The sequence below is a fragment of the Ambystoma mexicanum genome, chromosome 1q (genome assembly GCF_040938575.1).
Source record: "Ambystoma mexicanum isolate Mex_15411 chromosome 1q, UKY_AmexF1_1, whole genome shotgun sequence".
In the NCBI taxonomy this organism is placed as follows: Eukaryota; Metazoa; Chordata; class Amphibia; order Caudata; family Ambystomatidae; genus Ambystoma; species Ambystoma mexicanum.
The window spans coordinates 1,394,217,204-1,394,242,629 of record NC_090922.1 but is presented as its reverse complement, the minus strand read 5'-3'; the positions used below and the strand labels follow the sequence as shown (position 1 = coordinate 1,394,242,629).

The 25,426-nt window shown below is 49.1% G+C and overlaps 1 protein-coding gene across 2 annotated transcripts in view; it reads right to left on the bottom strand.

Moving 5' to 3' along the window:
* Positions 1–25,426, bottom strand: part of EFCAB14 (EF-hand calcium binding domain 14) — a 306,235-nt gene that overhangs the window by 134,808 nt on the left and 146,001 nt on the right. For both annotated transcript variants that reach the window (XM_069642256.1, XM_069642257.1), the window contains exon 5: positions 21,495–21,605. In XM_069642256.1, the coding sequence (XP_069498357.1) occupies positions 21,495–21,605 (111 nt within the window). The remainder of the gene's footprint in view (positions 1–21,494; positions 21,606–25,426) is intronic.

Below are 25,426 nucleotides of genomic sequence, written 5' to 3'. Positions count from 1 at the left end.
GCGTCGACCTCCACGTAGCAGCCCTGCATGTGTCCAGCAGGGGCACACCAGAAAGGAACGCCGTGGTAGCTGCGATCGCTCTGGTGGAATGGGCTCTCGGACGGCCAGGCAGAGATCGGTTTGCCAACCGATGACAGTACATGATACAGCCGGAGAGCCATCTGGAAATGGAAGCCTTCGAGAGAGCCTTCCCCTGATTGACAGGTCCAAAGTTCACAAAGAGTTGTGACGTCTTCCGAAAACACTTCGTGCGGTCCACGTAGAACTTCAGCGCTCTAGCCACATCCAGCGAGTGCAAAGTCCTCTCAGCCGGCGACGAAGGCGACGGGAAGAACACAGGCAATACCAAGGGTTCGTTGAGATGGAAGTCCGACGGTACCTTGGGCATGAAGGAGGGGTGCGTCCTGAGCACTACCCTCGTGTCGTGAAAAGTCAAGTACGGGGCCTTGCAGGAAAGGGCCTGGATCTCTCCCACCCGTCGTGCGGAGGTGATGGCCACAAGAAACGCTGTTTTCCACGACAGAAACTTCAACGGGCCGAGTGCAGAGGCTCGAACGGAGGTCCCATGAGCTTGGTCAGCACCACGTTGAGCTCCCACGCCGGGGCCGGCGCCTTCACCAGCGGGAACGATCTGAACAGTCCCTTCATGAACTCTTTCACCAGACGATGAGACCACAGGGACGACCGGCCCGTGGTTCTGGTGTATCGGGAGATCGCAGCAAGATGAATCTTGATGGACGAGTGTGCCAGTCCAGCTTTGGCCAGCGTCAGCAGGTACGGCAGTACCTGGGGAGCCGTAATCCGTAGAGGGTTAATCTTCTGTGCGAGGCACCAGACAGAAAACCTCTTCCATTTGTGTCCGTAGCATTTAAGAGTCAAGGACGCCCTGGCCTTTGCAAGAACCTCTCTGCAGTGGGCCGGTCTGTCGTATCCTCCAAACTCTAGCGCTGCAGGAGCCAGGCCTGCAAGTTCAGCGATTTCGGGTCGTGGTGGAGGATGGCGCCTCCTTCCCTGGAGAGCAGATCCGCGTCCACGGGCAGCTTGATTGGCGGGGACGCTGACAAGTCCAGAAGGTCCGGGAACCATATCTGCCTCAGCCACGCAGGTGCGACGAGGATCATCCTGCACCGTGACCTCTTGAGCTGGTTGACGAGCCGGATTAGCAGCGGCAAAGGAGGGAACGCGTAGAGGAACAGGCCCTCCCAGGGGAACGAGAAAGCATCGCCCATGCTCCTCGCCTGGGGAAACCTGCTGGCGAACCTCCTGCACTTGGAGTTTGTCGCCGTCGCGAACAGGTCGATCTGGGGTGTGCCCCACCGTCGGAAGAGGCGATCCACTAGATCCTGCCGTAGTTCCCACTCGTGGCACGAGCGCAGCTCCCTGCTGAGTGAGTCGGCGATGGTGTTTTTTATCCCTGCCAGATGAAACGGCACCAGAAACATCCCTTGGGCGACTGCCCAATGCCACAGGTCCTGCGCCTCCTTGGACAGTGCTGGGGACCTGGTTCCGCCCTGTTTCCTGATGTAAAACATGGTGGTGGTGTTGTCGGTGAAGAACCTCACCACCTTGCCCTTGAGGGACGGAAGGAAGGACCCGAGGGCCCAAAACACTGCACGGAGCTCCAGGACGTTGATATGTAGGGATTTCTCTGTCGGGAGCCAAAGGCCTCTTGCGTGCAGATTTTCGGTGTGCGCTCCCCACCCTTCCAGGGAGGCATCCGTGGTCACTGTCTCCTGGTGGGCTGGGGTCTGGAAGTCCATGCCCGCCGTCAGATGCGCGCGGGTGCCCCAGCACCGGATCGCTCGTCGGAAACTTGTCGAGTGTGATCCTTTCCTCGAAGCTGCCCGTCGTTTGGATCCAGCGCGCGTCCAGGAACTCCAGCAACGAGCGCATCCGGAGCCTGCACATGGGAATGAGGTAGATGCAGGAAGACATCATTCCGAGGAGGGACTTGATGGACCTCACCTTGGCCGCGTCGGCCACCAACATCCGCTGCACCTTGCCCAGGATGGTCCTGGTCCTCTCCTCCGACGGGGAGGCCAGAAGGGACACTGTGTTGAGCCTCGCTCCCAGAAACAGAGCGTCTTGCGCGGGTACCAGGTGGGATTTGGCGTAGTTCACGGAGAATCCCAAGTCCGTGAGAAGTTGGACGGTCCTTGCCGTGTGAACCACGGCGAGCTCCCTCGTCTTGGCTCGGATGAGCCAGTCGTCCAGGTATGGGTAGACGTGGATCCCTTCGCGGCGCAGCTGCGCCGCCACCGGTGCGAGGCACTTGGTGAACACCCTGGGTGCCGACCGTAGTCCGAAGGGGAGGGCTTTGAACTGGTAAGGACGCCCTTGGACCACAAACCTGAGGAATTTTCGGTGCCCCTTTAGGATGGGAATATGGAAGTAGGCATCCTCCAAATCCAACGACCACAGGAAGTCTCCTTCCTCCAGCTGACCCAGGACGTGCTGGAGGGTGACCATCTGGAACTTTTGCGCCTTGATGAACTTGTTCAGACGTCGCAGGTCCAGGATGGGGCGCCATCCCCCCCGTCTTCTTCACGAGGAAGTATCTCGAGTAAACTCCGGAGCCCCGAAGCCTCTTTGGGACGAGTTCGATGGCGCCCTTCCTGAGCATCGCCTTTACCTCCAGGAGAAGTTGAGGGACGTGAAGTTCTTTCTTGGCCACGGGGGGGGACGTGCGGACACCTTCTTTGAAACTCGAGCGCGTGGCCCCGGGCCAAGGCGTCCAGCACCCAACGGTCGGTGGAGATGGACTCCCACACGCTGACGAAGCTCGCCAGCCGGCCTCCCACCGGGGTGCTTCGGTGGGGGCCCGACCCCACGGCCGGTTCAATCCTGCTTCGACGAGGCTTTGCCGCCTTGACCTCCTTGGCGACGACGGCGGGGTCCGCCAGACTTGCCTCGTCCTCTGTAGGCCTCCTGAGACGACGAGCGGGCCGCTTGACGGTAGGTGGAGAAACCGCCGCCGGAACCTTTGGAGGCACCCTTGCCTCCGCTGCTCCAAAAGGGCGTCCGTCGTTGTTGCAGAACTCCAAGGGCCCGGGCCGTCTCGGTGTCCGCTTTAATGGCCTGAAGGGAATCGTCCACTGTTTTCCCAAACAGGTTGTTCCCATCGAAGGGCATGTCTGAACGTCTTGACGGAAGTCCGTAGCCTTGAGCCATCCACGCCGCCTAAGGCAAACGCCGTTGCCCAACTGGCGGAACCCAGTGTCGGCGATGTCCGTCGCAACGGTAATGGCGTGGTCCGAAGCCACCTCACCTTCCTGCAGGATCTCCAGGGCCTCTGCCCTCTTGTCGTCCAGCAAGAAGTCCAGCAGGGGAGCCAGTTTGTACCAGAGCTCCCTGTCGGAGCGGGCCACAATAGCCAAGGCGTTGGCCGCTTTAATCGTCGTCGCTGCAGACGAGATGACTCTGCGTCCCATAGCGTCCAATTTCTTTCCCTCGCCGTCCGGTGGGGAAGTCTATGTGGAGGCCGCACCGCCCCCCGCTTTTTTCCTGGCCGCCGCGGAGACTATGGAGTCCGGGGTAGGCTGCGCCCGGAGGCACAGGGGGGCCGTGTCCGGGACCCAGTACTCTCGTACCGGTCTCTTCTAGCTGGCGTCGTGGAAGGGTTCTTGAGGAGGGTGAGGCCCTCATCCCAAATGTCGTCCAATAGAGGCACTGCGAGGACCGTCTTCCTCTTGGCCTCGCGTCGCTGATAAAGGAAACCTTCCTTCTTCTCCTCAGGGCAGAGTTGGAAAAGCTCGGATGCCGTGGTGATCATGGAGTGGAACGATCCAATCTCGTTGGGCGGAGAAGCCCTGGTGGGAGGCGACGACGGTACATCCTCGTCGTATACCTAGTCGTCCGTACCCGTCGCTGCCGTGTCAGTCCCCGTATCATCCCCTCGGGTGGACGGGGAGGAGGACTGGAAGGGGCTGTGGGATGTATTTACCCATGCATCCGAGCCCTACCTCAAAACTGTGCAGTACTGACATGAAAACATCATGATGGCCAGAGCTTCCCAGAAAATGTACAGGGAAATGCATGAAAAATAGGCTGCCACCCATTTTTGCCGATGTTATGGGCACAGAAGGGCACTGCCTAAAACCACCATTGGACTACCCACACAGTAGTCTGAAACCATTGGGAATGGCAATGCTGATTGCCAAAAGCAAACCCATAACTGTTGGGAATTCATTTTCTTAAATCCCAAAAAGGGGTGCAGTACCAGTACTCACCACTATCAGAAAGCCAGCGTTTTAAAACCACCAGATTTTACTTTTTTGTAGAAAACTGAATAAATGAACCCAAAACAGGCCAAAGAAAGACTTACTGAGAGGTGGATACAATGTAAAGTTATATTCTGAAGTGACTTGAAGGTTTATAACAAGACTGGCTGAGCTGTGGATTTCAGCAGTTTAAGTAAATTTGGACTGAAAGACACTAAAAAAATCTAAATGTTTAAATTGACTGAGTGACCTACTTTTGGGTGTCGCATAGGTTGCAATTGTTTAAATGTCATAGTTTTGAACTTAGAATCAGCCTTCTAGCTGCATATGTGAAAATGTTTAGTTTTATTTGAATGCAGAAACTGGGGAACAGAAATGACATGTAGCTAAAAACTGGCTTAAAGAGATTCCAATTTGCCTGGCAACTACCCCCATCAGGAGTGAAACTTGAGTCACAGCTGTGTTCCCAGGCCTAGCTGCCCTTTTGCTGCTCACACCAAAAGGGATATGACACTTCCCTGATTGAATTACCTGGGCTCTGCAGGAAATTGAACAAAGCCCTGTCTTGACTCAGGCAAATGTTTTATGGCGGGAGTCGTAAATGGAGATTTCTCCTGGAAGCACAGGGGAGGGGCACTGCCTGTGAGAGCAAGCTGGCTTGGCAGAACTGGAAAAACCAGAAATTCAACCTTGTGCTGGAGGAAAACCACACCCCTTTGGGGCCAGAACATAACTCTAAAAAGATGAATAACTCATAGAGCGGACATGTGAAAATTGTATAAATGACACCATAATTCTTGTGATTTTTCTGCCCACATTTTAAGAGGTTTTTAGAACCGGTGGCATGTTCAGGGGGGTTTTAGCGGAAAAGAGGATATTACTCAAAATGTGTGCATGTGAAAAATCTGACACTTCAACTAATGTCCATACCCCTTGCGCACGTGTGTAAATTTGGGTTAATGTCCGAAATTGTGAAACCAGTTAAAAAGTGAAATATGTGCCATTTTTGAATGCAAGCCCCCAGGAAGAGCAGATTTGGACAGGGTATACCTCCTGTGATATGTGAAGGGTGCATGTAATTTAAACAAATGTGTACCTGTGCAAATATGTTTTTTTGAGCAAATATAGATTGTGTGTAAAGTTGACAGGGGTGGGTTCTCTGTATCATAAACAGACCTCATCATGATGACACTTCATTTCATTCCCCCAATCAAGTGGAAGCGGATGAAGTGGCCAATGACAAGTGGAGAGGGGCTGGCTAGTGATGCTGCTCACACACACCCATTTTCAAAACACATAAAAGCAGGGAGACAGGACAGATAGGGACTTTCAAATCCATTTGCAGCTGGAAGCTCTGACGGGAAAATCCATACTTTACCTGCATCAATCTCCAGAGAAAGCTGTGCAGAAAGATCCAGACTTTAAATCCCTCAATCTTCAGAATCCAGAGAGAGAGCAGACCCAGATCACTGTGAAGTGCAGAGACCAGAGTCCCGTCTAAAACCTGACCAGATCCATGGCGAGGCCCATTTCACTCAAGAATATAGTGTGAGTACCTAGAAAACTGTGCAGAACCAATCTCCTAGTTAAAATAATATAATTCAATCTAGTTTAATCTAAGTAGAACTGTCTCCTAACTGTCACCTGTCATTTGCAAAGCTGTCACCTGTCATTTTCTAGTTGCAAGCTGCACTTGTCTTTTTGAACTTTAAAATTTCAAATCTGAAAAACGACCTTTATTTAATCGCTCATATCTCCGTGACCGTTGGTGCTAGAGACTTGCAGTAACTTTCATCTGGAAGCTGAGATCCTAGGCTTTCCTAGGACCCCAAAACGATAGTGATAGTCCTTGTAGTTCCTCTGTAATCGCGCTTGGCGCATTCGCAAATTTAGCCGCGATTTGACATTTTACCGCGATTTGCAAATTTCTCCACGTGTAAAAATCTGCAGTTTGTTTGCCTTTCAGTTGCCAAAAATTCGTTTAACCTGCTAGCTACACCCTAGATCCTTGCTAAAGTGAGCCTGGACTAATATTAACTTGATTTCACTCACCCTGAACCTCCTAGAGGGAATTAAAAGCATTTTAGCATATTTTTCCTTCATTGCCAGCACATATCAAAGCATTTTGCCTGTGTTTTCAACTTCTGTAGTCTAAGTTGCTGGGGTTAACTGAATCACATTTAATTGCATTTCTGAGAACTGTGTGCCTTCCTTCCATTTCCTTGCATTGCATAAAAGGGGGGGGTGAATTGTCCAAGAAAGTGCTATTACATAGTCTTTTGCTGAAATCCTATCAAGTTATTTTGTATACTGCATTTCATTCCACATTGCATCCATTTGAAACTATAAAAGTATTGTTGCTATCTTATCCATTTCATGTCAACTCCTTAGTGATTATCAAGAAGTGTGCTAGTGCCAGATTCTCCGTTGTTAATCTTTATCATACCAGATTAAGTGTGATATCCAATTATTAATTTATTATAAAGCGTGATATAATATATATTGTTTAAGTTATCAAATAAACCTTTAAACTTGCAAAACAGAACTACTTCTTGGCTCAGTGGGGTCAGGGGGATTCCAAGGGAGGGGTGTTATATAGGGGTAGTCATCCAGAACGCATGAACTGGACATAAAGATATATCAATAAGGGTTTTCATTCAGTATTCTAGACTAGGCGTTGACTTGGCTGTAGTGCTGAATTGAATCCTCTTACAGGGCGCGACGGCTGAAAAGGAGGCGGAGGGTGGATTCTTCTTTTCTTGGTAGGGGGAACCCCAGAAGGTCCCGGTTCTGGGTCCCCCGACGGGAGAGGTTCCGTCGGCAATGGTAGTCTCGTCCTTATCTCTGAGCATAAGGACTATATAGCCAACAAAATGGCCGCCGAGTTGTCTCGCGGCGCTGGCAGAGGGGAATCCGACGGGCGATCAGGGGCCTGTCGTCGTCACCTGCGTCGGGATCCATCCCGGTCTTCTTCCACGCCGAGGCCGTGGCTTAAGACCTCGACCAGCTCCTCCTCCGAGGTAGAGGCCGAATCTACGACGACGCCCTGCCCCCCCTTTTTCTTCCCCACGGGGGATGGGCACAAAAGAGGACTCCCTCCGAGGTGGCAGGGAGACTCTGAGCCCCGAGGTCGCCACCACTGGTGTAGCCTCCACAGGCTGAGCCAGGGCCGCTAGTTTCGATAGAGGGCCGGATGGATTAAGGCCTTCACCACCTTCGGTGCGCTCACCGCCTTATCCTTGAGGGGGGGACACTGCCTCGCTCCCCCTCCGCCTTCGAGCTCGACCGGGGCCTCTCCAGGAGCCTCGCCGGGTGCTCGGCCTTCCTCTTACCCGACCCAGAGCGTTGGCTCGTGGTTGATGGTGCCGGGGAGGGTGCACCCAGCCTGGCGCCCGTAGAGCCCGACCGTTCGGCGCTCCCGGGGCCAGCGGACTCGTGGTGCTTGGCCTTATGTTGGACCCCCGTCGCCGGGGCGTCCTCAAAGGTCTTAGAAGACCGCTAGGATTTCTTCCTCTTCTTCGCGCCAGACGGGCTCTTCCCTTCCAGCCCGTTGGCGAGACGTTGATGGCGGTCCTTCATGGTCCGCTCCGACATGTTGCCGCAAAACGCACAGTCCTTCTCCACGTGCGTCTTGTCCTCACGTAGGCAGTAAAGACAAAAAGAGTGTTCGTCCTCCTTGAAGACGTTCTGCAGCTGGCATCCAGGGCAGACCCTGAACAGCTTTCCGGGCGTCGAGCTTCCCTTCTCCTGGGCCATGACCGGGCCTGAGAAACTTCTGGAGTCCTCCAAAAACGTAGCTCGACGAAATCTTCACCCTTGAGGGGTGCAGACGAATCCGACACGGGTCCCCGTTGATCGGATGGAGAGACGGTGGAGCTTTTGACCGAAAAAACGAAGTTTTTGAGAAAAAACGTGAAAAAAAAATAGCACTAACGCTCGAGAGCAAAAGCACGAGGATCCCAACACATGAACGTTTCTCCATGTGTGTGTGTGTGTATATATATATTATATATATATATATATATATATATGATGGTGTTGTCACCAAGCAAAGATAACAATCCGAATCTTCATTTCAAGGATGCTTTCGTGAACTGTCTGTTCGCATGTAACTCATTTAAAATAGTAATAGTTGTCAACAATAATCTCCGTTTTCCCTTCCCTCCCCCCACCCTACAGGATTTCATCGACTGCCACCGAGGAATGTGCTTTCTGTTGCGTGGTGAGTTGCATATTAGATGTGGCATCTTTTGGGGATCGCCTTGTGTGAAGAGTTAGCATGGATTTTCGTTGTCTTGGATCGTACATTCCATTCACAGGTGTTTTCTCACAGTGGGAGGCTAATGTGTCATTTCCGGCATGTATTTGTTAAGGAACTCCATTCATAGGATATCACACTGTGCGGATTTCCCATGTATGGATGACGTGATCTTTTCCATGGTGCACATGTTAAGAGGCAACATTGACCCCTTCTCTTTCGGTTGGGACTGTGGGACATTTCCATTTTGTGGCCAAGAAAGCCCTTGCGGCTAGTAACAGCGGTGCAGCTATATCTGTGACCCTCCTCCATTCATCTTCAATATTTTCAAAGCCAAATAGTACTAGGAGGGGGTCCGCTATCCTCTGGATCCCATCTAGGTCCTTAATCCATCCCAGGACTTCGTTCCAATACACTTGGATTCGGGGACAGGTCCACCACATGTGCCAATAGTCCGCCGTGGATCCGTAACCCCTCCAACATAGTGGGCTAGATGATTGGTACATTTTGGAGAGCCTGTGCGGGTCATATTTGTCATGATCTCTGCTTCCAAAAGATCAGGACTTGCCCGACTCCCTTGGAAGCAGACCCATAACCCCGGTTCCGAGTGCCAGCCAGTCCCAATTGGGACCTTTTGGACCCTGTCCTGGCGCCAGTGGCACCAGGCTCATAAAGATGCCCAGTCCAAGCGCCGGAAGCGCCGGGCTCATAATGCTTGGGTGGACTTACCTGCAGCAGACCATGCTGCTTACTTACCTGCCAGTTGAACCCCTGATCCTCTTCTGTTTGGGACTACTTTTCCTGTTGGGTGGGGCAGGAGCCACTCCCTAGGTTCAGAACACTGGAACTCTTCTGGAAAGCAGGAACTCCTTTCTTACCTAGGCGTGGCTGTGGAAGGAGACACCTAAGCACTACAGGAGGCTATTTAAACCAAACCCGATGGATGAATCTTGCTTTGTGTTATTCTGCATTCTCTGCAGCAGAACGCTCATCGTGTCTTCTGCTTCTGATCCTGGGCCTAAGGGAACAAAGGCTTACCATCCTGGAATCCAGTCTTCAGCAGCACCTGTAAAGACAAAGAAAGAACAGGTTAGCACTACGGTCTTCAGTGGCAGCGCATCTCTTACCTGGTCCATCGGCTGTCACCAACGCCTTGCGCTGCATTCCGGCATCTGAAAGACAAAAGAAGGTGCGTTTAAAGACATTGGGCAACTTTATTACTCACGTGCCATTACTCCTTCCCACGCCGAATCCAGTGGGTATTCCAGCACCCTTCAGCTTCTCTAAAGCTCCGAACTTGTACCTGCAAGATAAAAGGGACAGTTAGTGAGCATCGTGAAGCAGGCTACAAGCGCTTACTTACGTGCTTCCAGGCGCTTCTATTCCTCACGCGGGTTCGATCCTCAACTCTCATCAGCCCGCCATCGCCGGAACCCTGCAAAACAAGAGATATCATTACAAAAGACTTTTAAGACATTTGAAGTGCCCAGAACTTACCGTTCGTGCAGTTAACGACGGACAGCAGTCCTCTGAGGTCAAGAGGCCTGCATCCTTATCCAGTGAAGAAACTGGTTACGGCACCCTGCCCCGAGGCAGATGGAGAGCTTGGTGTTCACTTACCTAAGACATCTTACTCTTTGAGTCAGACATACAGTGCACAGAGGTCCAGCCCAAAGAGCCAACCGTGTGTTACACATCACCTTTGAAGATACGGCATTCACCCAGTCAAGACCGGCGCCTCTGCGGGAATCAGGTGAGCGTTACAATATTGCCATTTATTAAGTCGTTTAATCATGTGCAGTTTAAATTGACAAGAGATCGAAGCTTTGGGTGCAGCCCGACATATTTTGTCCTACATCTCTGGATCAATACTGTCGCCAATGTCCCTCTCCCATTTCAGTCTATGAGGTTGTGTTGATCCTTCCCCTGCCTCTATGAGCGTTCTGTATAGGATCGAGATCGGTCCCTTCGTTTCAGTTCTAGAATCCAATATTGTCTCGAATGGGGTGAGGTCCCTTTCAAACTTATCCTGCCATTCGGGCTTTGTCAGGACACCCTTGATTTGCAGGAAGTGGAATACAGATAATGTGCCAATTCCGAGCTCCGCCTCCTGTTCGGTGAGTGTGATAAATGAGTCCTTTTTTTTTAGAAGTTGCCCCACCCTCTCCAGGCCCGCCTCATACCAGGATTGAAATCTCTCTACGTTAGGAATCTGGTCATTGATGCCAGGGGACCACAGGTGACTTAGTGGCGATGGCCACGTAGTGATGTTTTTCATGTCACTGCCTTCTCGCCATATTTCCCATATGGTTTCAAACATCGGTGTGCTTTAGATTCCTGTAGTACTCTCCTTCTGTGGGACCAAATCCACTCCGAGACTGTCGCCGGGGACAGATAGTGATTGTCCATGGCAATCCTTTGGGGTGTTTTCTGATCACGGAGATGGGGAATGAGGACTCATAATGGGTTGCTTCATAATATTTCTGAACATCCGGGAGGCCCACCCTACCTTCTCTTTAGGCAGCGTCAAGTTAGTATACGCAATTCTTGTTTTTTTTCCCTGCCACAGGAACTTTATGATCGCTCTCTTGACTTCAGTAAAGAACTGGCGCGGCATTTGGATGGGGAGCATTTGAAAGGGATATAAAAATCTCGGGAGACATGTCATTTTAATTGCATTTAGGCGTCACAGCCAGGATATGGTTAATTTATCCCACCTGGCGAGGTCGGCATGAAATTTTCGGAGAAGTGCCGGGAAATTGGCCTCATAGATCTCGGAGCGATGACATTTATCCCTAAGTATTTTAATTTGTTGTGCTCCATCTTAAGCCCCAGGGGAGAATATCTTTCATTGTTCAGTTACATTGATCCCAGTAGGGGGTAGAGTATGAACTTGGACCTGTTAATTTTGAAACCTTATATTTGCCCATATGCTTCTATTAGGCTTAGTGCCCTGGGGATGGATGTGTTGGGGTTTATCACATGGAGAAGTAGGTCATCAGCATACAGCGCCACTTTATATTCCACCTGTCCCAATCTCATTCCCTCAATTTGGGTGTGTTTCCTAATTTTCTGGGCCAGGGGCTCTACAGAAAGGGCAAAGAGTATGGCCGAGAGGGGACATCCCTGTTGGGTACCGCGTTTTAACTCTAACCATCTCGAGTACTCCCCATTAACTGACACTGCGGCTTTAGGGGCTGTGTACACCGCTTTTATCCCATTTCTAAATCTTGGTCCTATACCCACGGCACAGAGGACTGCAGCAAGGAATTCCCATTCAACCCCATCAAAAGCTTTCTCAGCGTCGATGGAAAGCAATGCGGGTTCATCGGTCATAGTTTGGGATGCTGCGACCAAATGAAGAGTTTTCCGCATGGTGTCTGCCCCTTGTCGTCCAATTATGAATCCGACCCGGTCGGGGTGAATAAGATGGGGCATGGGAGTCTCCAGCCTGGCAGCCAGTACCCTTGTGTAAATTTTGCCATCGAGATTCAGCAGGGATATAGGGCGATATGACCCGCAACATTTCGGGGTCGCAACAAGGAGTCGGGAGCAGTTCCTGAATCTAGGACCTCATTGAAGAATTCAGTCAGAAATGGGGCTAGGAGGGCGCTGAAGATCTTATAGAAGCCAGGTGTATATCCATCCTCCCCTGGGGATTTGCCCAATGTTAGCCTTTTGATCGCCTTGTGTTAGGCAGAAACCTGTGCAGTTCCCTCTGGGACCACTGCAAAAGATTTAAGACTACAGGTGTTTGCCGGTAAACCCACTTGGTAGCAGTCTGTACCACACAGATTCACTTGGTAGCTGTGGCTGAGCAGTCAGACTTCCCTCAAGAAGAGTTAGGCAGTATACAGAGTATTCACAATAGGGCAAAAGAACACAGTAGAACAAGCAAACACTGACCAGAGCTTGGTGTAAAAGAGATATAATTATTTATTTAAAACCACATCTAGTAAAACACACAGGCACTAATATTAAGCAGTTCAAAAACACGGTCACTAAAAGGTATACACGCCCTTAAAAGAATATTAGACAAGTCTAAAGTAAAAGCCCCACTTATTTTCAGACATCGGTGAGCGCTTAACGCAGATGGAACTCTAATAATTTGTTTTAAAAGGGAGAGAAAAGCAGAGTATAATTTGAAACAGATCCCAACACTTTCACAAGAACACAACAAGAGAGGAAGGCAAAGTAAAACCGTGAAGTTAGAGTTCAGAAGGCCAGATCCACTTTAAGAGGATCAGAACGAAATGTGTCCAAGGTCACGGTTGAAAAGTGCATAAAAGTCTCGAAAAGGTTCAGAAAAGTTGGACCAAAAGAAGGGGACCAGTTAGAGGGTCAAGGCGGCCAGCCCAGTCCAGAATGTTAAGGGGTTATTATTACCTTGTAGCAATCTTTAGAAAGGGAGGCCTGGCGGACACGGTACCTTAAAGTGGTGAGAATACACCAGCGGGGGCAGTTGTTCCTGGCAGCGGATGCAAGTCGGTGCTTCGTCCGGGGGAAAAGAGGATCTCGTCGGGGAGGAAGACAGGAGTCTGTTGCACTGCCAGGGAAGAAACCAGCCGCAGAGTTCTCAGTTAAAAGGAGCAGTCCTTTGGTTCGCGGTCCAGTGGTAAGTGGCTATCCGGTGGCCGGGTGCTTGGCACGGGCAATTCGACCACAAGATGTCCTGGGATGCGAGAAAAAGAAGGTAAACTGGTTGTGCCCACCAGTCGGGGGAAGAGGACTCTCCAGCCAGGAGATCTTCTCTGTCGTCGGGAAGTGGTGAGTCGGTTCCGCAGGGCTCCACCGCTGGTGTCGTCGTAGCAGGTCGGCTCAGCTTCTCCCTCGTCGGATTCTCAGGTCCTGTGGCGACCTCTGAAGTTCGTCCCCAAAACCCTGCTTTTATGCAGCACACCCCCTTCACTCAGCCTAGCTGTCACTCAAACATGCTAAGTGGTGGGCCAATCACACAAGAGTCTGACTTGAGTTACCAAGGTAACTCAGTCCAGGGTGCCTAAACCCCCTCCCACACCTCCTGTGGTACCCAGACATAGTGGCACCACTTTTGGAAGCTTCTGTAGAGAAGCCCACCAAAAGTGGAACAAAGGGCTCGACTTGGGTTGGAGTCACAGAAGAGAACACAAACGCCATTTTAGAATCGAGTCCTGGCAAAAAATACCAACGGGCGAATTAATATTAAATAAATAAACCGGCGGTATGTTTGAGGCTATGAGAATTAAATAATTAAAGTTGGTAGCCGCGAGCAATGGGAAAATCCCATAGGGATATATTTGCGGTTGAATATAAAAAGTAGTATCCACTGCCACCAGCCAAAACTCGATCAGGGGGGACGGAGACGTGCCCCCTCGACTAACAGACCCCGGGGCAATCGAATTGCCCCGACCAGTATGTCCACAATATGATGGTTTGTACTGGTTTCTGTTCATAATTTGGGACTAGTAAAGCCAATGGTGACTTTACATGTAGTCAGTCCCAGGTATGCAGTCTATGGTGGGGTGTCACTATGACATCCCTGTCTCACTGCACGGAGGGTGCTGTGTAACACACATAGTAAAAAACACATGAGACCCTATGGAGAAAAGGACCCCATAGCCCATAAAACACATGAACAGTCAAAGGAACACCATGAATCATGTCCAAGAGTGGGAAAAAGTCTCACTCTTGGCAGGAGAGAAAAAAACAAACTCCAGAAATCCAGCAAAGCTGCTGGGGGACTCACTAGGTTAGGAAATTCAGCCTAAACAGAGAATTCTCCCTAACACCTTGTGTACTTCCTCTTCCGTAATGGAGAACTCAAGGTGGGCCGAGTCTTCCTTAGCTAGTTTGGGAAGATCGATGTCAGCGAGATAGTTCTCTTGCGAGTTTGGGTCTGTTTCAGAAGAGTATAAGGATTCATAAAAGTTTGCAAAGAGTTCAGGAATGGATGGTTTGTCTTGCCCTTGGACAGAGGTGTTATTTGTCATTTCTTTTACCCTTCGTTCTGCCCGTTGCATCCTGAGTCTAGCAGCCAGCAGTGCATCGGCTTTTTCCCCCTTTTCGTAGAACTTTTGTTTTAATAAATGCAATTTGCATGTTATCTGACCCTGTTCCAGGTCACGAAGTTCCTCCCGTTTCTTTTTAGCTTCTTGGATCTTATCTAGGTCTGTGGTGTCCCCTTCCCTGGCTTCCCTATCCAATCGACATATTTCGTTCCGAAGCTTATTTTCATGAGGGTCCTCACCATTTTCTTCCGCGCCCCCTCCCGTATAAGGATCCCTCTCCAGGTTGCTTTGGCCGCTTCCCACACTCCCCGTCTGGAGATCTCCCCTGTGTCGTTAGTTTTGAAATATTCTCTAATCTCCGTCTCAAACTCTTCTCAAAAGACAGGGTCCCTTGACAGGGTCTCATTGCACCTCCATTTCCCGCCCCTGATCGGTAAGTGTACCCATTGTATAGCAACTGTGACAATGTTATTGGGGTGATCTCAGAGTGTGATGTTATGTCGTACAGCTCCCGTGAGAGGTAGATATAATCTATTCGAGTAAAAGTATTGTGTGGGGGAGAGTAAAATGTGTATCCTCTTGCGTCAGGGTGCATTTCCCTCCATGCATCAACCAGCGTGTATACCTGCATCATGCTTACATAATTATTATGTTCCCCTCTCATTTCGTTGTTGACAGTTATATTACCCGCCTTACGATCTAAGCTGGGGTCAGCCCATAGATTGAAGTCCCCACCCAGTACAACATGTCCCGTAGCCTCCAACATTATTTTGGGGATGGTTCTGGAGAGGAATCTGAGTTGCCCTACATTGGGGGGGGGGAGGGGGAGGGGAGGGCGGAATAGATCGTGGCTATCATTACCCCCACGCTCCCGATGGTTCCCACCACCAATAAGGCTCGCCCTTCCGCATCTGACCAGGATTTAGTGACTTGAAATTCAATTTCCTATCTTATAAGGATTCCCACACCCCCTTTGCGCAATGGTCCAGAGCCCAAAACTCCAAGCCATAACGTTTCCCTAGGATAGGCCTCCCCTCTCCCTTCATATACTTGGTTTCCTGCAGGAATAGGATGTCCATTTTGGCTCTCCGGAATTCCCTTAATACTAGCGACCACTTGGTAGGTGAGTTAAGCCCCTTAACATTAAGCGTCGCCACTCTCGAGGGGTCCCGTGTGCGGACTTCAGGAGTAGCCATTTGTGATATTTGATTATTCATAATAGTAAGCAGCCATTCCCTGTGGTTCATACCCCTAACCAGCATCAATGTTTTCCTCTCCTCGGCAGTAATTGAGAAAACTGTTGCAGTCTTTCCTTCCCCGTTTCCCCGTTTACCCTCCCTCACATCTTGGGTTCTTCCCCCCCTTTCCCTCCCCCCCCCCCCATAGGACGGCGTCCGAGCAGGACCAGTTAGCTTCACTGAACTGGCAACGAACCACCAGTAGGGACCATCGTCACGCGGTCCTTTTATTAACAATAAACACCACGTTAGTCTGAGCCCCAACCCCCACCTTCAGCTACAACATACAGCCATCGACTATTGCTTTTTTGCATTGGACCAGCAGCAGCCTCTGACTAAAATGCACACATAATATCACGATAGTTGCTGCTGGTTTAGTTCACTTGTCCCCCTCCGGGGAATTGTTACCTCGCCAAAATTTTCTCGATCCTTTAACCCTCCGTCTCTTAGGTCTTCGAGGTTTCCACTCACACCCTTTGGCCCTGGGGGCGTCTCCATCTTCCCCCCCCCCCGTTCACGGGCATCAACAAGGCCGGATATGCATGCCTTTATCTCCCTCTCTGATTGTAATCTAATCCTCGTGTTCGAAAGAGAGCGAGAAGGGGTATCCTCACCTATATCAGGTGTCCCGTTCTTTCAACCATTTCGTCAGAGGGCTACACATCCTTCGCAGCGCCAATGTCATAGCGGATAGGTCTTGATATATTGTTACCTGGGCTCCGTTAAGGGCGATCACACCCACACGTCTCGCCTTCGAGAATTTGCGCCTTGTCCTGGTATCTGTGGAAGCGGGCGAGGACCGATCTCGGGCCCCCTGGTGGACCACCCGCTCTGTGGATCCGTTCAGTTCTTGGTTAGTCAATCTCGTTATCGGCTGCCAAGATTTTGATGTCATGAAGCGTTGCTTTTAGGCTTTCCTCCGTCTCCCCGTCTTGCTCCGGAATCCCGAAAAACCGTGGATTTTTTCGCCTCTCTCGATTTTCCAAATCATCCATTTTCAGTCTGTACTACTCCTCTCGCTGTTCAAGATCCGTGATTCTGTGTTCGAGTTGTGTTTCCAGAGCATCTATGGAAGCTTGGTTATTTTCCACTCCCTCCAGTCCGTCTTCAATCTTGTCTATGCGTTGGGTGATTTTGTCAATCTTGCCACCTATATTAGCACCCATATTCTTTATCTCTGTGATAAGGGCTGCTATGTCACCCTTTGGGGCCACTGTCTCACCGTGTGCCACAGATTTGGTTGCCATCTCGGGGGTGGTGGGTGTGCGGTTGGAGGGAGCGTAAGCGTACGTGGCTAGCTTTCTTTTGGCTTGCATATATTTGGGAACTGTGCCTCGTTGTCTCAGGTTCGAATGTGGCGTGTGTAGGATGCAAGGGCCTCACCCTCGGGTCACTCGGCGTGCTTCCAGAGTACTTAGTCGTTTACATGCACACTGTTATACCGTTCACATTGGTTTCTGAGGTCAGTAAGATTGGAGTCTTATAATAATTAGGCATTTATATAGCGCTACGAACCCTCAGGTATCTGAGCTCTGCTTATTACCACCCACGGTGTGTGGTACTCATTTATCGACCTCGGAAGGATGAAAGGCTGAATTTGGCCGCGCCGGGATTCGAACCTGCGTTAGCGGGCTCTGCACAAGGTCAAAGCGAGCGCTCTACTCTCTGTGCCACTTGACCGGCTATATCTGGCTAATTTCACCTTAGCGTTCATCAAGTGGCTACTTGTGTCAGAGGAGGCACACGCCACTAATTCGGGGGCTCTACCCTCTGCACTACAGTGCACACCGTTGTCTTCAGAGTGAATCCAGATATTGGGCGGTGTTCAGGGTTACGACGTTACTAGGAGGTAGGTGTGGAGTGCCTAGGTCTTGGTGGACCACGTTGGGCACTGTTCGTGGCCCGTGTTAAGGGGCTAGTGGTGCAGCCTTCTGAGTGCGCATTCATTACGATGCCTCTGTCCTGTGAGGATTGGGAGCGGGTTTTTGCTCTGGGCAGCTTTGTATGTTTCTTTTGATGGCTGCTATGTTTAAGGTAAGTGTCTCTTTCCCCACTGTGGTGTGCTGCAGTAGGGTGGTTCACTGTGTTCCGGAATCGTTGTGTGCTCCCAAGTGGGGTCTTGTTTCAGGGCGTGTGGGGCGTATGCTAGATGGCCCTTTCCTCTTTTTGTCAGGTCAGTCACCTGGACCAGCTACTGGGTGCACATTTGGGTTACTGGACGTGCGACTGCTCCTGCTGATAGTGTTGGTCCCTGTGGGGAATGTTAGAGCCTCCGAGGGGCTTTGCTCAACTATGCAGGCTAGTGAACTGCAGGCCTGTCCTCATGTTTTGAGGTGGGGATCGCCATGGAGCAGTTATGTAGAATCCTGGAGCTCGGGTGTGCGATGTGGGGCTGATGTTATCTGACCGTTATGGGGATTCCGTGAGTGTTCCAGCCCATCACTCTCCTACAGCCTGACTGATGTCACGCGGGGGGGGGGGGGGGGGGTTTGGTGGGGCGGCGGCCGCCTCCTCCCTCCCCCTCCTCCTCCTCCTCCTCCCTCCCCCTCCTCCTCCTCCTGGCTCATTTCATATAGTCAAGGGAACAATCAATTCCGGGGTGGATTCATGCTCAGTTGTCAAGCCGGGGGTGAAGAGGGGTAGCCTAGCTTCCCAGGCCTTTCCACCATGCCCCAGAGAACCCCTATCGTGACCATTTTACGTCAAATGATCATCATTGCCAGGGATTAGGGCCTAGCCAGAGCAAGACCACCTTAATAAGGAACCAATAGGATGTCTCCTGTGCGTGCATCTGAAAGCACTATTCAGGAGTCTCACGCTCATTGACAATTGCGGGGAGTGATGGACTTCCAGGGTTTGAAAGGAATGCATTGTTAGATAAGAATGTGTAGATTCCAACTGGTTTGGGACTTTACAAGACTTATCTGTTTGGTATTAGTGACCCATCTTTTAACATAGGCCTGCACTACACAGTTGGTAGAGTGACTGAACATTCAGGCATCTTAAGATGGGCAATGTGAGCTGTACAATGAAATTGTTAAATAATAAACACTTGCACACGTACTGTTCTAGTATCAATATTTATTTATACACAAGGATAGACAATCATTAGAAAGCAGCAACTAATGGTACCATTCTTGTACAAGTTAGGATTCAGTTCACAAGAGCAAGTAGGTGAGTAAACTGTTCTTATGGTAAACATATTCCAGCACACTGAGTGACGTCATTTGAGGTCATTATTGCCACTTATTTGTGATCACCATTACAATATTGAGTTCCAAGGAGGGAAAGTTAAAGTCAGGTCAGAACAAACTTTGTAAGTAGTAAAAAAGATTCTCCAAGAGGGCTGTAGGCAGTGTTTTATCCCAGCAAAAATAGTGTTCAACAATTAAAACCTGTAAGGGATCAAGCACTGCCAAAGCCAATAGGTTCAGAAGAGGAGCCTTTAGGGAGCTAGGACAGCCAAAGTCAATGGGTCAGTTCAAAGTTTTGATGCACTCTTCTTAGAAAAACGTTTTAAAATACTCAGTAGAAAATCACAGACACTTGAAAAGAGCCACCTTGAAGAAGCACAAGCTGGGAGGCCAGTGCAGCAGAGGTCGCCTCAAAAGGGTTGAAAACAGTACTCCTCAAGCTAAGGAGGACCACAAATGGCAAAAGGTAGATGTACCCTCAAACCCCACATTACCTGAAGAATTGGTTCCAGCTGGATGCCTTCCAGTGGAACCGACCCTTGGACAGAGAGAGACAGAGAGAGACAGAGAGAGACTCTGCAGCAATGGATTCTCCTTGATTCGGCTGCCTTTTGTTGTGGTTTTGGTGCCTTTTTCTCAGCACCAAATAAGAACGAACAGCTCTGGCTGAAAGTTACTTGATCCCTCGATCCTGGACTCTGGATGAAGATTTACTCCTTCTGTAGGGTCCTCTGGATGCCTACGAAGTTTGACTAGAGTCACACTTCCGAAGACAATACAATAGATGGTCAGGAGTCCCCAGAAATTTGAATTCGGCAGCCTTTGAAAGTCACAGCAAGTCGGGGGTTGCGCCAAAATGAAGATCGTCATAAGGCTAGTTGGTCCCACTAGGAAGTCATTCCGAGAGTCTTCCCAGTCAAAACGAAAACAGTGTCAGCAGAGCTGCAGGACTTCACCTGCCACTTTTCGGTCCCCGGGGGGTGCTGTTGGCATCTCTTCATGTCTTCTTCAGCAGATGTTGCCCTCCAGTGGTCGCACAGACAAAGAAAAAGGACGTTTTGGGACCCTTCCTCACTTACTGCCTTTCCAAACACACTGGAGCCTGGCCTGACTTCAGGGATGATGCCTGCCAAAAGCAAAATGCACAAAGGACTCAAACCCGATTGAAACAGAGTTAAAAGCCCAGAAAGAACTTGCGGAAAAGAAATAGCGAAGAGAAAAAAAAAAAACAGGGGCCATTTTGGGAAAATGGTCGTCCTTGTGTGCTGTACTGCAGCTGATGACTCAGTCTGCAGATACATTGCACAAAGGTAGTAAAATAGAAACCACTGCCACCAGCCATTCAAGTTAGTTAATGCAACAAAGTTACATTGGAAGTGGGATAAGGAGCGACCATGTAACCCCAAAAAATAAACCCCCCCCCCCCCCCAAGCACTCCACATAGGGTGGTGTGTGCTGGACCGACAAAATAAAAATACACAAGTCATGTTACTATTCCTGGGAACATTAGTTACCCAAGAAAATGTATTTGAACATTAAGATAATTCCAAGGGGCTTCTCAGTGGCACCGCACAAAAGGTGCTGTGTGTCACAATGCAAAAAGCAGATGCCTATGGAGTTTACTAGACTCCATTAAACAGTAAGAAACCAAAAATCCTATTCAGAAAAACACATGAGGGAGTGGGGTACGGGCAGTCCCACTCACTCAGGAGTACACAACTAAAAAGCCCTGAGTCCAGCAAAAAGGGGGGGAGGTCTCTAAGGTTAAAGGGAATTGACAGAAATGAAAATTCTCCATAACAGGAAATAAGATCACATCCTCCACTTAAGCATAGCAGCCGAAGCCTTAATCCGGTAAACTGGAGGTGCCCAACTGACTAAATATGGCTTGGGGTTTGGAGATATTTTACTTTTTGGGCGAGTGTTGTGGCAAACTAAAGTAGCAGCAAGCCCAGTGTTCATTACCTGCTAAGAATACTTTGCGTTTGCCCCCCGACCCCCAAACTATCAACAACCTAGTTCTCAAATATAAATGCTTTATATATGTGACCGGCTTTGCTCAGTGGGATAACCATGGCGTTGACAAACAACTTATTTTTGAAAATCGCAATTTAGCCAAGCCGTTTACAACTTTAGGGCTGCAAAGATTTCTGGTATGGTACAATATCACACAGTCATTTATGCACCTAGCATACAGTGTCTCGAGTGATGCGCTTCCATTAGTACGATAGATTATGAAATCTGCCTCACTGACCTAGATTTGATCGTAATGTATGACCTTAAAACTTTCTCCACATACATCTTTATACAGATATTTTGGAAGAAACAGCGGTGTTGCAAATGTTGCATTTTCACATTGTATTGGTGACCTTTTATGCCAACTCTCGGACAAGGATTACGTATGATGACCTTTTGCCTTCAATACTACACTATCTTTCAGCCTTTACGTTAAGTCCTTTCCCCATGTGGAGCTAGCAACTCTCCCCATCAGCCCCATATATATGCCAGAAATGCTCATTAAGAACCCTGTATTTCTAACAAACCTTGCAATAAAAATACAAAATCAAGGTGAACAGACGCAATTTATTTATTCTCACCACGTCATTTTGCAGAGACTCCATTTTCTTTTTCTGGTCTTCCACAGTAGTTTGTAAAGTCTCAACATCATGATGAACGCTGTTTAGAGTACTCCCTATGGTGGCTACACTCTGAAGAGAAAACAGCACAAAACAAATGAGTTCATGTCATTTTAACAGCTCAGCACATATTTACTCAAAAAGGGATATGTATATTTAGGAGTAATAGGCCCACTGCTAATCTGCAATTAAGTAAACACTGCAATAATATGTAAATGCCTGCAGTGTTAAAGGGAATTCCATTTCTAAAGAGGGTAGGTGCATTATTCACTGAAGGGAGCTTATTATACTGGCATTCGCCGCAGTAACTTGCTCTCCATATCTGTAGCTGGCATAATTGCTTCTAAAAGAATTACCTTACAGCATTTAAGTAATTCACTGAAAACTGAGGCCAGAGCATTCAGATTGGAAAGTGTTAAAGTGCGAGGCAACGTAATAACGCCTTGCTTCATGGACATGTTGCGTTTTCTTTAGCTAGCTACCATGAATAGAGTATCTGTGGGATACAGGTAGTAAATAACCCTCTCACCAGAGTAACAGCATTCGAACCCAGCATCAAGACCTAACATTAGAACCTTACCCCACTCACTGCGAAAATAAAACATGTGAGAAATGTTGCTAAGCACAGAAGAAAGCCTGGTTAACATTGTTGTAAGGGACTGCAAAGGTAACTGTGCTTGTAGAGCAAAACCTCTTGTCATAGTGTAAGTTCACTTATGTGTTTCGAATGGCGCACCATTGTATTTTAAGCAAGAAGCAATGTAAAAATGACTGTGCATACATTTGCAATGTTCTGTTTTTTCAGGATAGGTTAAACAAAAAAATAAAGAAATCAATGTAAGGTATTTATAAGGAACGGTATGTGACAAGCCTTTCATGTACAGGAAATCATAAATATTCTAATGTGGCTTTGCCAATGCTGCTTTTCCAGGGAATCTGACAAGGCGAACTCATGTTCAACCCAGGATGGCAACTGCTGATAAGAGTGGTTTTAGGGCCCCAGGGATTACCTTGGTCATCAGGAGAAACACACACCTATGTAATTGAAGCCAACAAAGACTCATTCAAGGTCCTATAACACCAACTCCATCTATACAAGGCTCACCCAAATTCTGAAAAATAGCTAAAACGAAATTCAAAAAATGGTGGGCTTTGGAATGATACTAGGTCAGCTTAAGTCACATGTTAAGAGCTTGATATTTTCAGACCCATCTTCAAAGGGCCGGAAGGCACTGGTCACCTCTTGACATCAGCTACGTAATGAAGTCCACCATCTGCCCAGTTAAAGAAAGATCAGAGATAGGGGCCTCATAGTGCGATTTACCAGACTCTTAGCACAAGGTTTCCCAACTTTGTGCTAAGGTTTCATAACCTTTTCACAAGGTTTTTGTTGTGAAGTGCTTGCCTGTGAAAGAGACCCTGTGATGTCATGTGGAATGTTGATGTGTGAATGCTGCAAGAGTGTTCTACCTTAGGCCAGTTATGCCTGGGTGATGGGACCCAGTGGTTCCCTTACTTGTTAGCTTAATGTAACTTACAATAAAGCCTATGTTAATAAGCTACAAGAGTGTACAGATGTACCATTATTACACTGGCAACAAGGTCAACTAAAGGCACGTGTGCTGATAAAGAGGAAAAAGAAGACTGCTGAGGGGGGAGCAGCAGAAGGAGAGTAAGAGGAACCACTGCCCTCCAAGTAGAGAGAAGTAAGTCCCATCACCCAGGGCCGCCCAAAGCAGGGGTGTCTGCGCCAACCAGGGGTAGAAGCTCAACCCGAGGCAATGAGAAGGGGGAAGCAGCTGCTACATGGAAAAAAGGATTTGGATCAAGCAGAGGCAAAGCAGAGGGCGAGGTAAGTGAAGAACTTAAGTTAATGCCCTCTTTGAAGCAGACCCCAAGAGTGAAGTTCTGAAGCAGGCTCCTATAGTGAAGCAGGCCCCGAAAAGGTGGAGGCTGAGGTGAAGTGAGGCCCCACTGAGCAGTGCAGAAGTGATGAGCAGGGGGAGTGCAATAAAGGAAGCCCCAGCGCTGCTCAATGGGAAAGGCGGAAGGAGCACCCAAGAAGGAGAAGTTATTGCGCATAAAGTGAAAGGGGAAGTGAAGCAAGCCCCAAATGATGAAGAAAAGCCCCAGTTGTGAAGCAGGCCCCAAAAGTTTGAAGTAATTTCGGAACAGAAGCAGAAGGGAAAGTGAAGTTAAGCTTCTATAGTTGAAGTAAAGCCCCAAAAGGTGAAGCGGGGTCCAAACAGTGCAGCAGGCCCCTAAAGTGAGGTCACATATGGGGAGAATGAGAAGAGTTGACTGTTTGATGCGAGAGTTCACTGTTTGATGCGGTAAGTTCGGCGTGAGGAAGTGTCTATGGGTCAGCTATACCAAAGCAGCACAACTTCGTATGTTAAAGACTTTACGATGCTCACCATACCGATGGAAGTGCCTCGGACGTGAATATGACCATTGGTGTTAGCCGGCCCGCATGTGAAGTAGGGATAGCGGCCCGCATGTGAAGTAGGGATAGTGCAAAGATGCATGTTGTGGATGTCCTGTATGAGTGCCCTGTATTGTGTTGTGTTTCCCAGTAAAAAGGAAAGGGATGTGTTGTGATGCGGGATAGTATCCCTGATCAGAGTAGGGATAGCGTCCCGCACCAGTCTAGGGATAGCGTCCCTGAGCAGAGTAGGGGTAGCGTCCCGCAGCAATATGGGGATAGCGTACCCGAGATATTTTCTTTAGAGTTGCATCTCTCTATAAAAAGATGCATGTTGTGGATGTCCTGTATGAGTGCCCTTTATTGTGTTTCCCAGTAAAAAGGAAAGGGATGTGCTGTGATGTGTTTGCTGGTGTGGTGTGGGAAAGGAAGGAGGTGTGTTGTGAAGTGCTTGCCTGTAAAAGAGAGACCCTGTGATGTCATGTGGGATGTTGGTGTGAATGCTGTGTGAGTGTTCTACCTTATGTCAGTTATGCCTGGGTGACCCAGTGGTTCCCTTACTTGTTAGCTTAATGTAACTTACAATAAAGCTTATGTTAATAAGCTACAAGAGTGTACAGATGTACCATTATTACAGTTTATTTTCCTTCTTTAACATCACTCCTGGGAGCATCTCTCCACCCGCTCGCACGCTCTTTCCTAGCTAGGGTGCCCATTTGGCGAGGCATTCCATGACAGCCGCCCCACGCGGCATACATCAGCTGATTCTGGTGGGCTGTGTGACTTGTGGATGCGTCCTGATAGGCTGGGTACCACCACTTCCTCCAGACCACCGCTGTAGCCAGCAGGTGATCGCTGGCCCCTTAAAGGGCCTCCATCTAAGGGCCATGGATCTCCCAGTCAGACCCGTTGGCCCCCTTTCCTGTCTGGTGTTCTATTTTTGCTGATCCGGTATCCATCAGTGACTGTTGCGCTCCGTCGTGTAATACCACCTCCTCAAGTACCGCCTAAGGTCAGAGACTGATTGTGGGCTTTGCCCAGGCTGCTGGCTGGTTTTCCTGTACCATCCTGCTCTGGTAGTCGTTCCACAATCTTTTCTCCCCGTCTCATTCAGACTTTGCATCATTTTTTACATCTATGCACCCTCCATTCGTAATTCACATGTGGGCTTGGTGACCCCCCCCAGCACCCAACCTACGTGCTCCATCACACCATGTGGCACCTGTTACACCCTGCTCCCGAAAGAACTTGGCTCCTCGCACCCTGTGGATCGGGTGAGTAATGGCTGAACATTGTTCTGCCTCCTCCACTAACACCTGAATCTTGCATCACATTGTGCTAGTTTGAATTCAAATCTAGGTAGTTGTGCCTTTTATTTTACTTCATCCATTTTGCATTGCATTGTGCTCGGGTTTAAAAATCAATTTTGAGGATGTGCTTTTTTTTAACATCTTGCACCTTTTTTTAT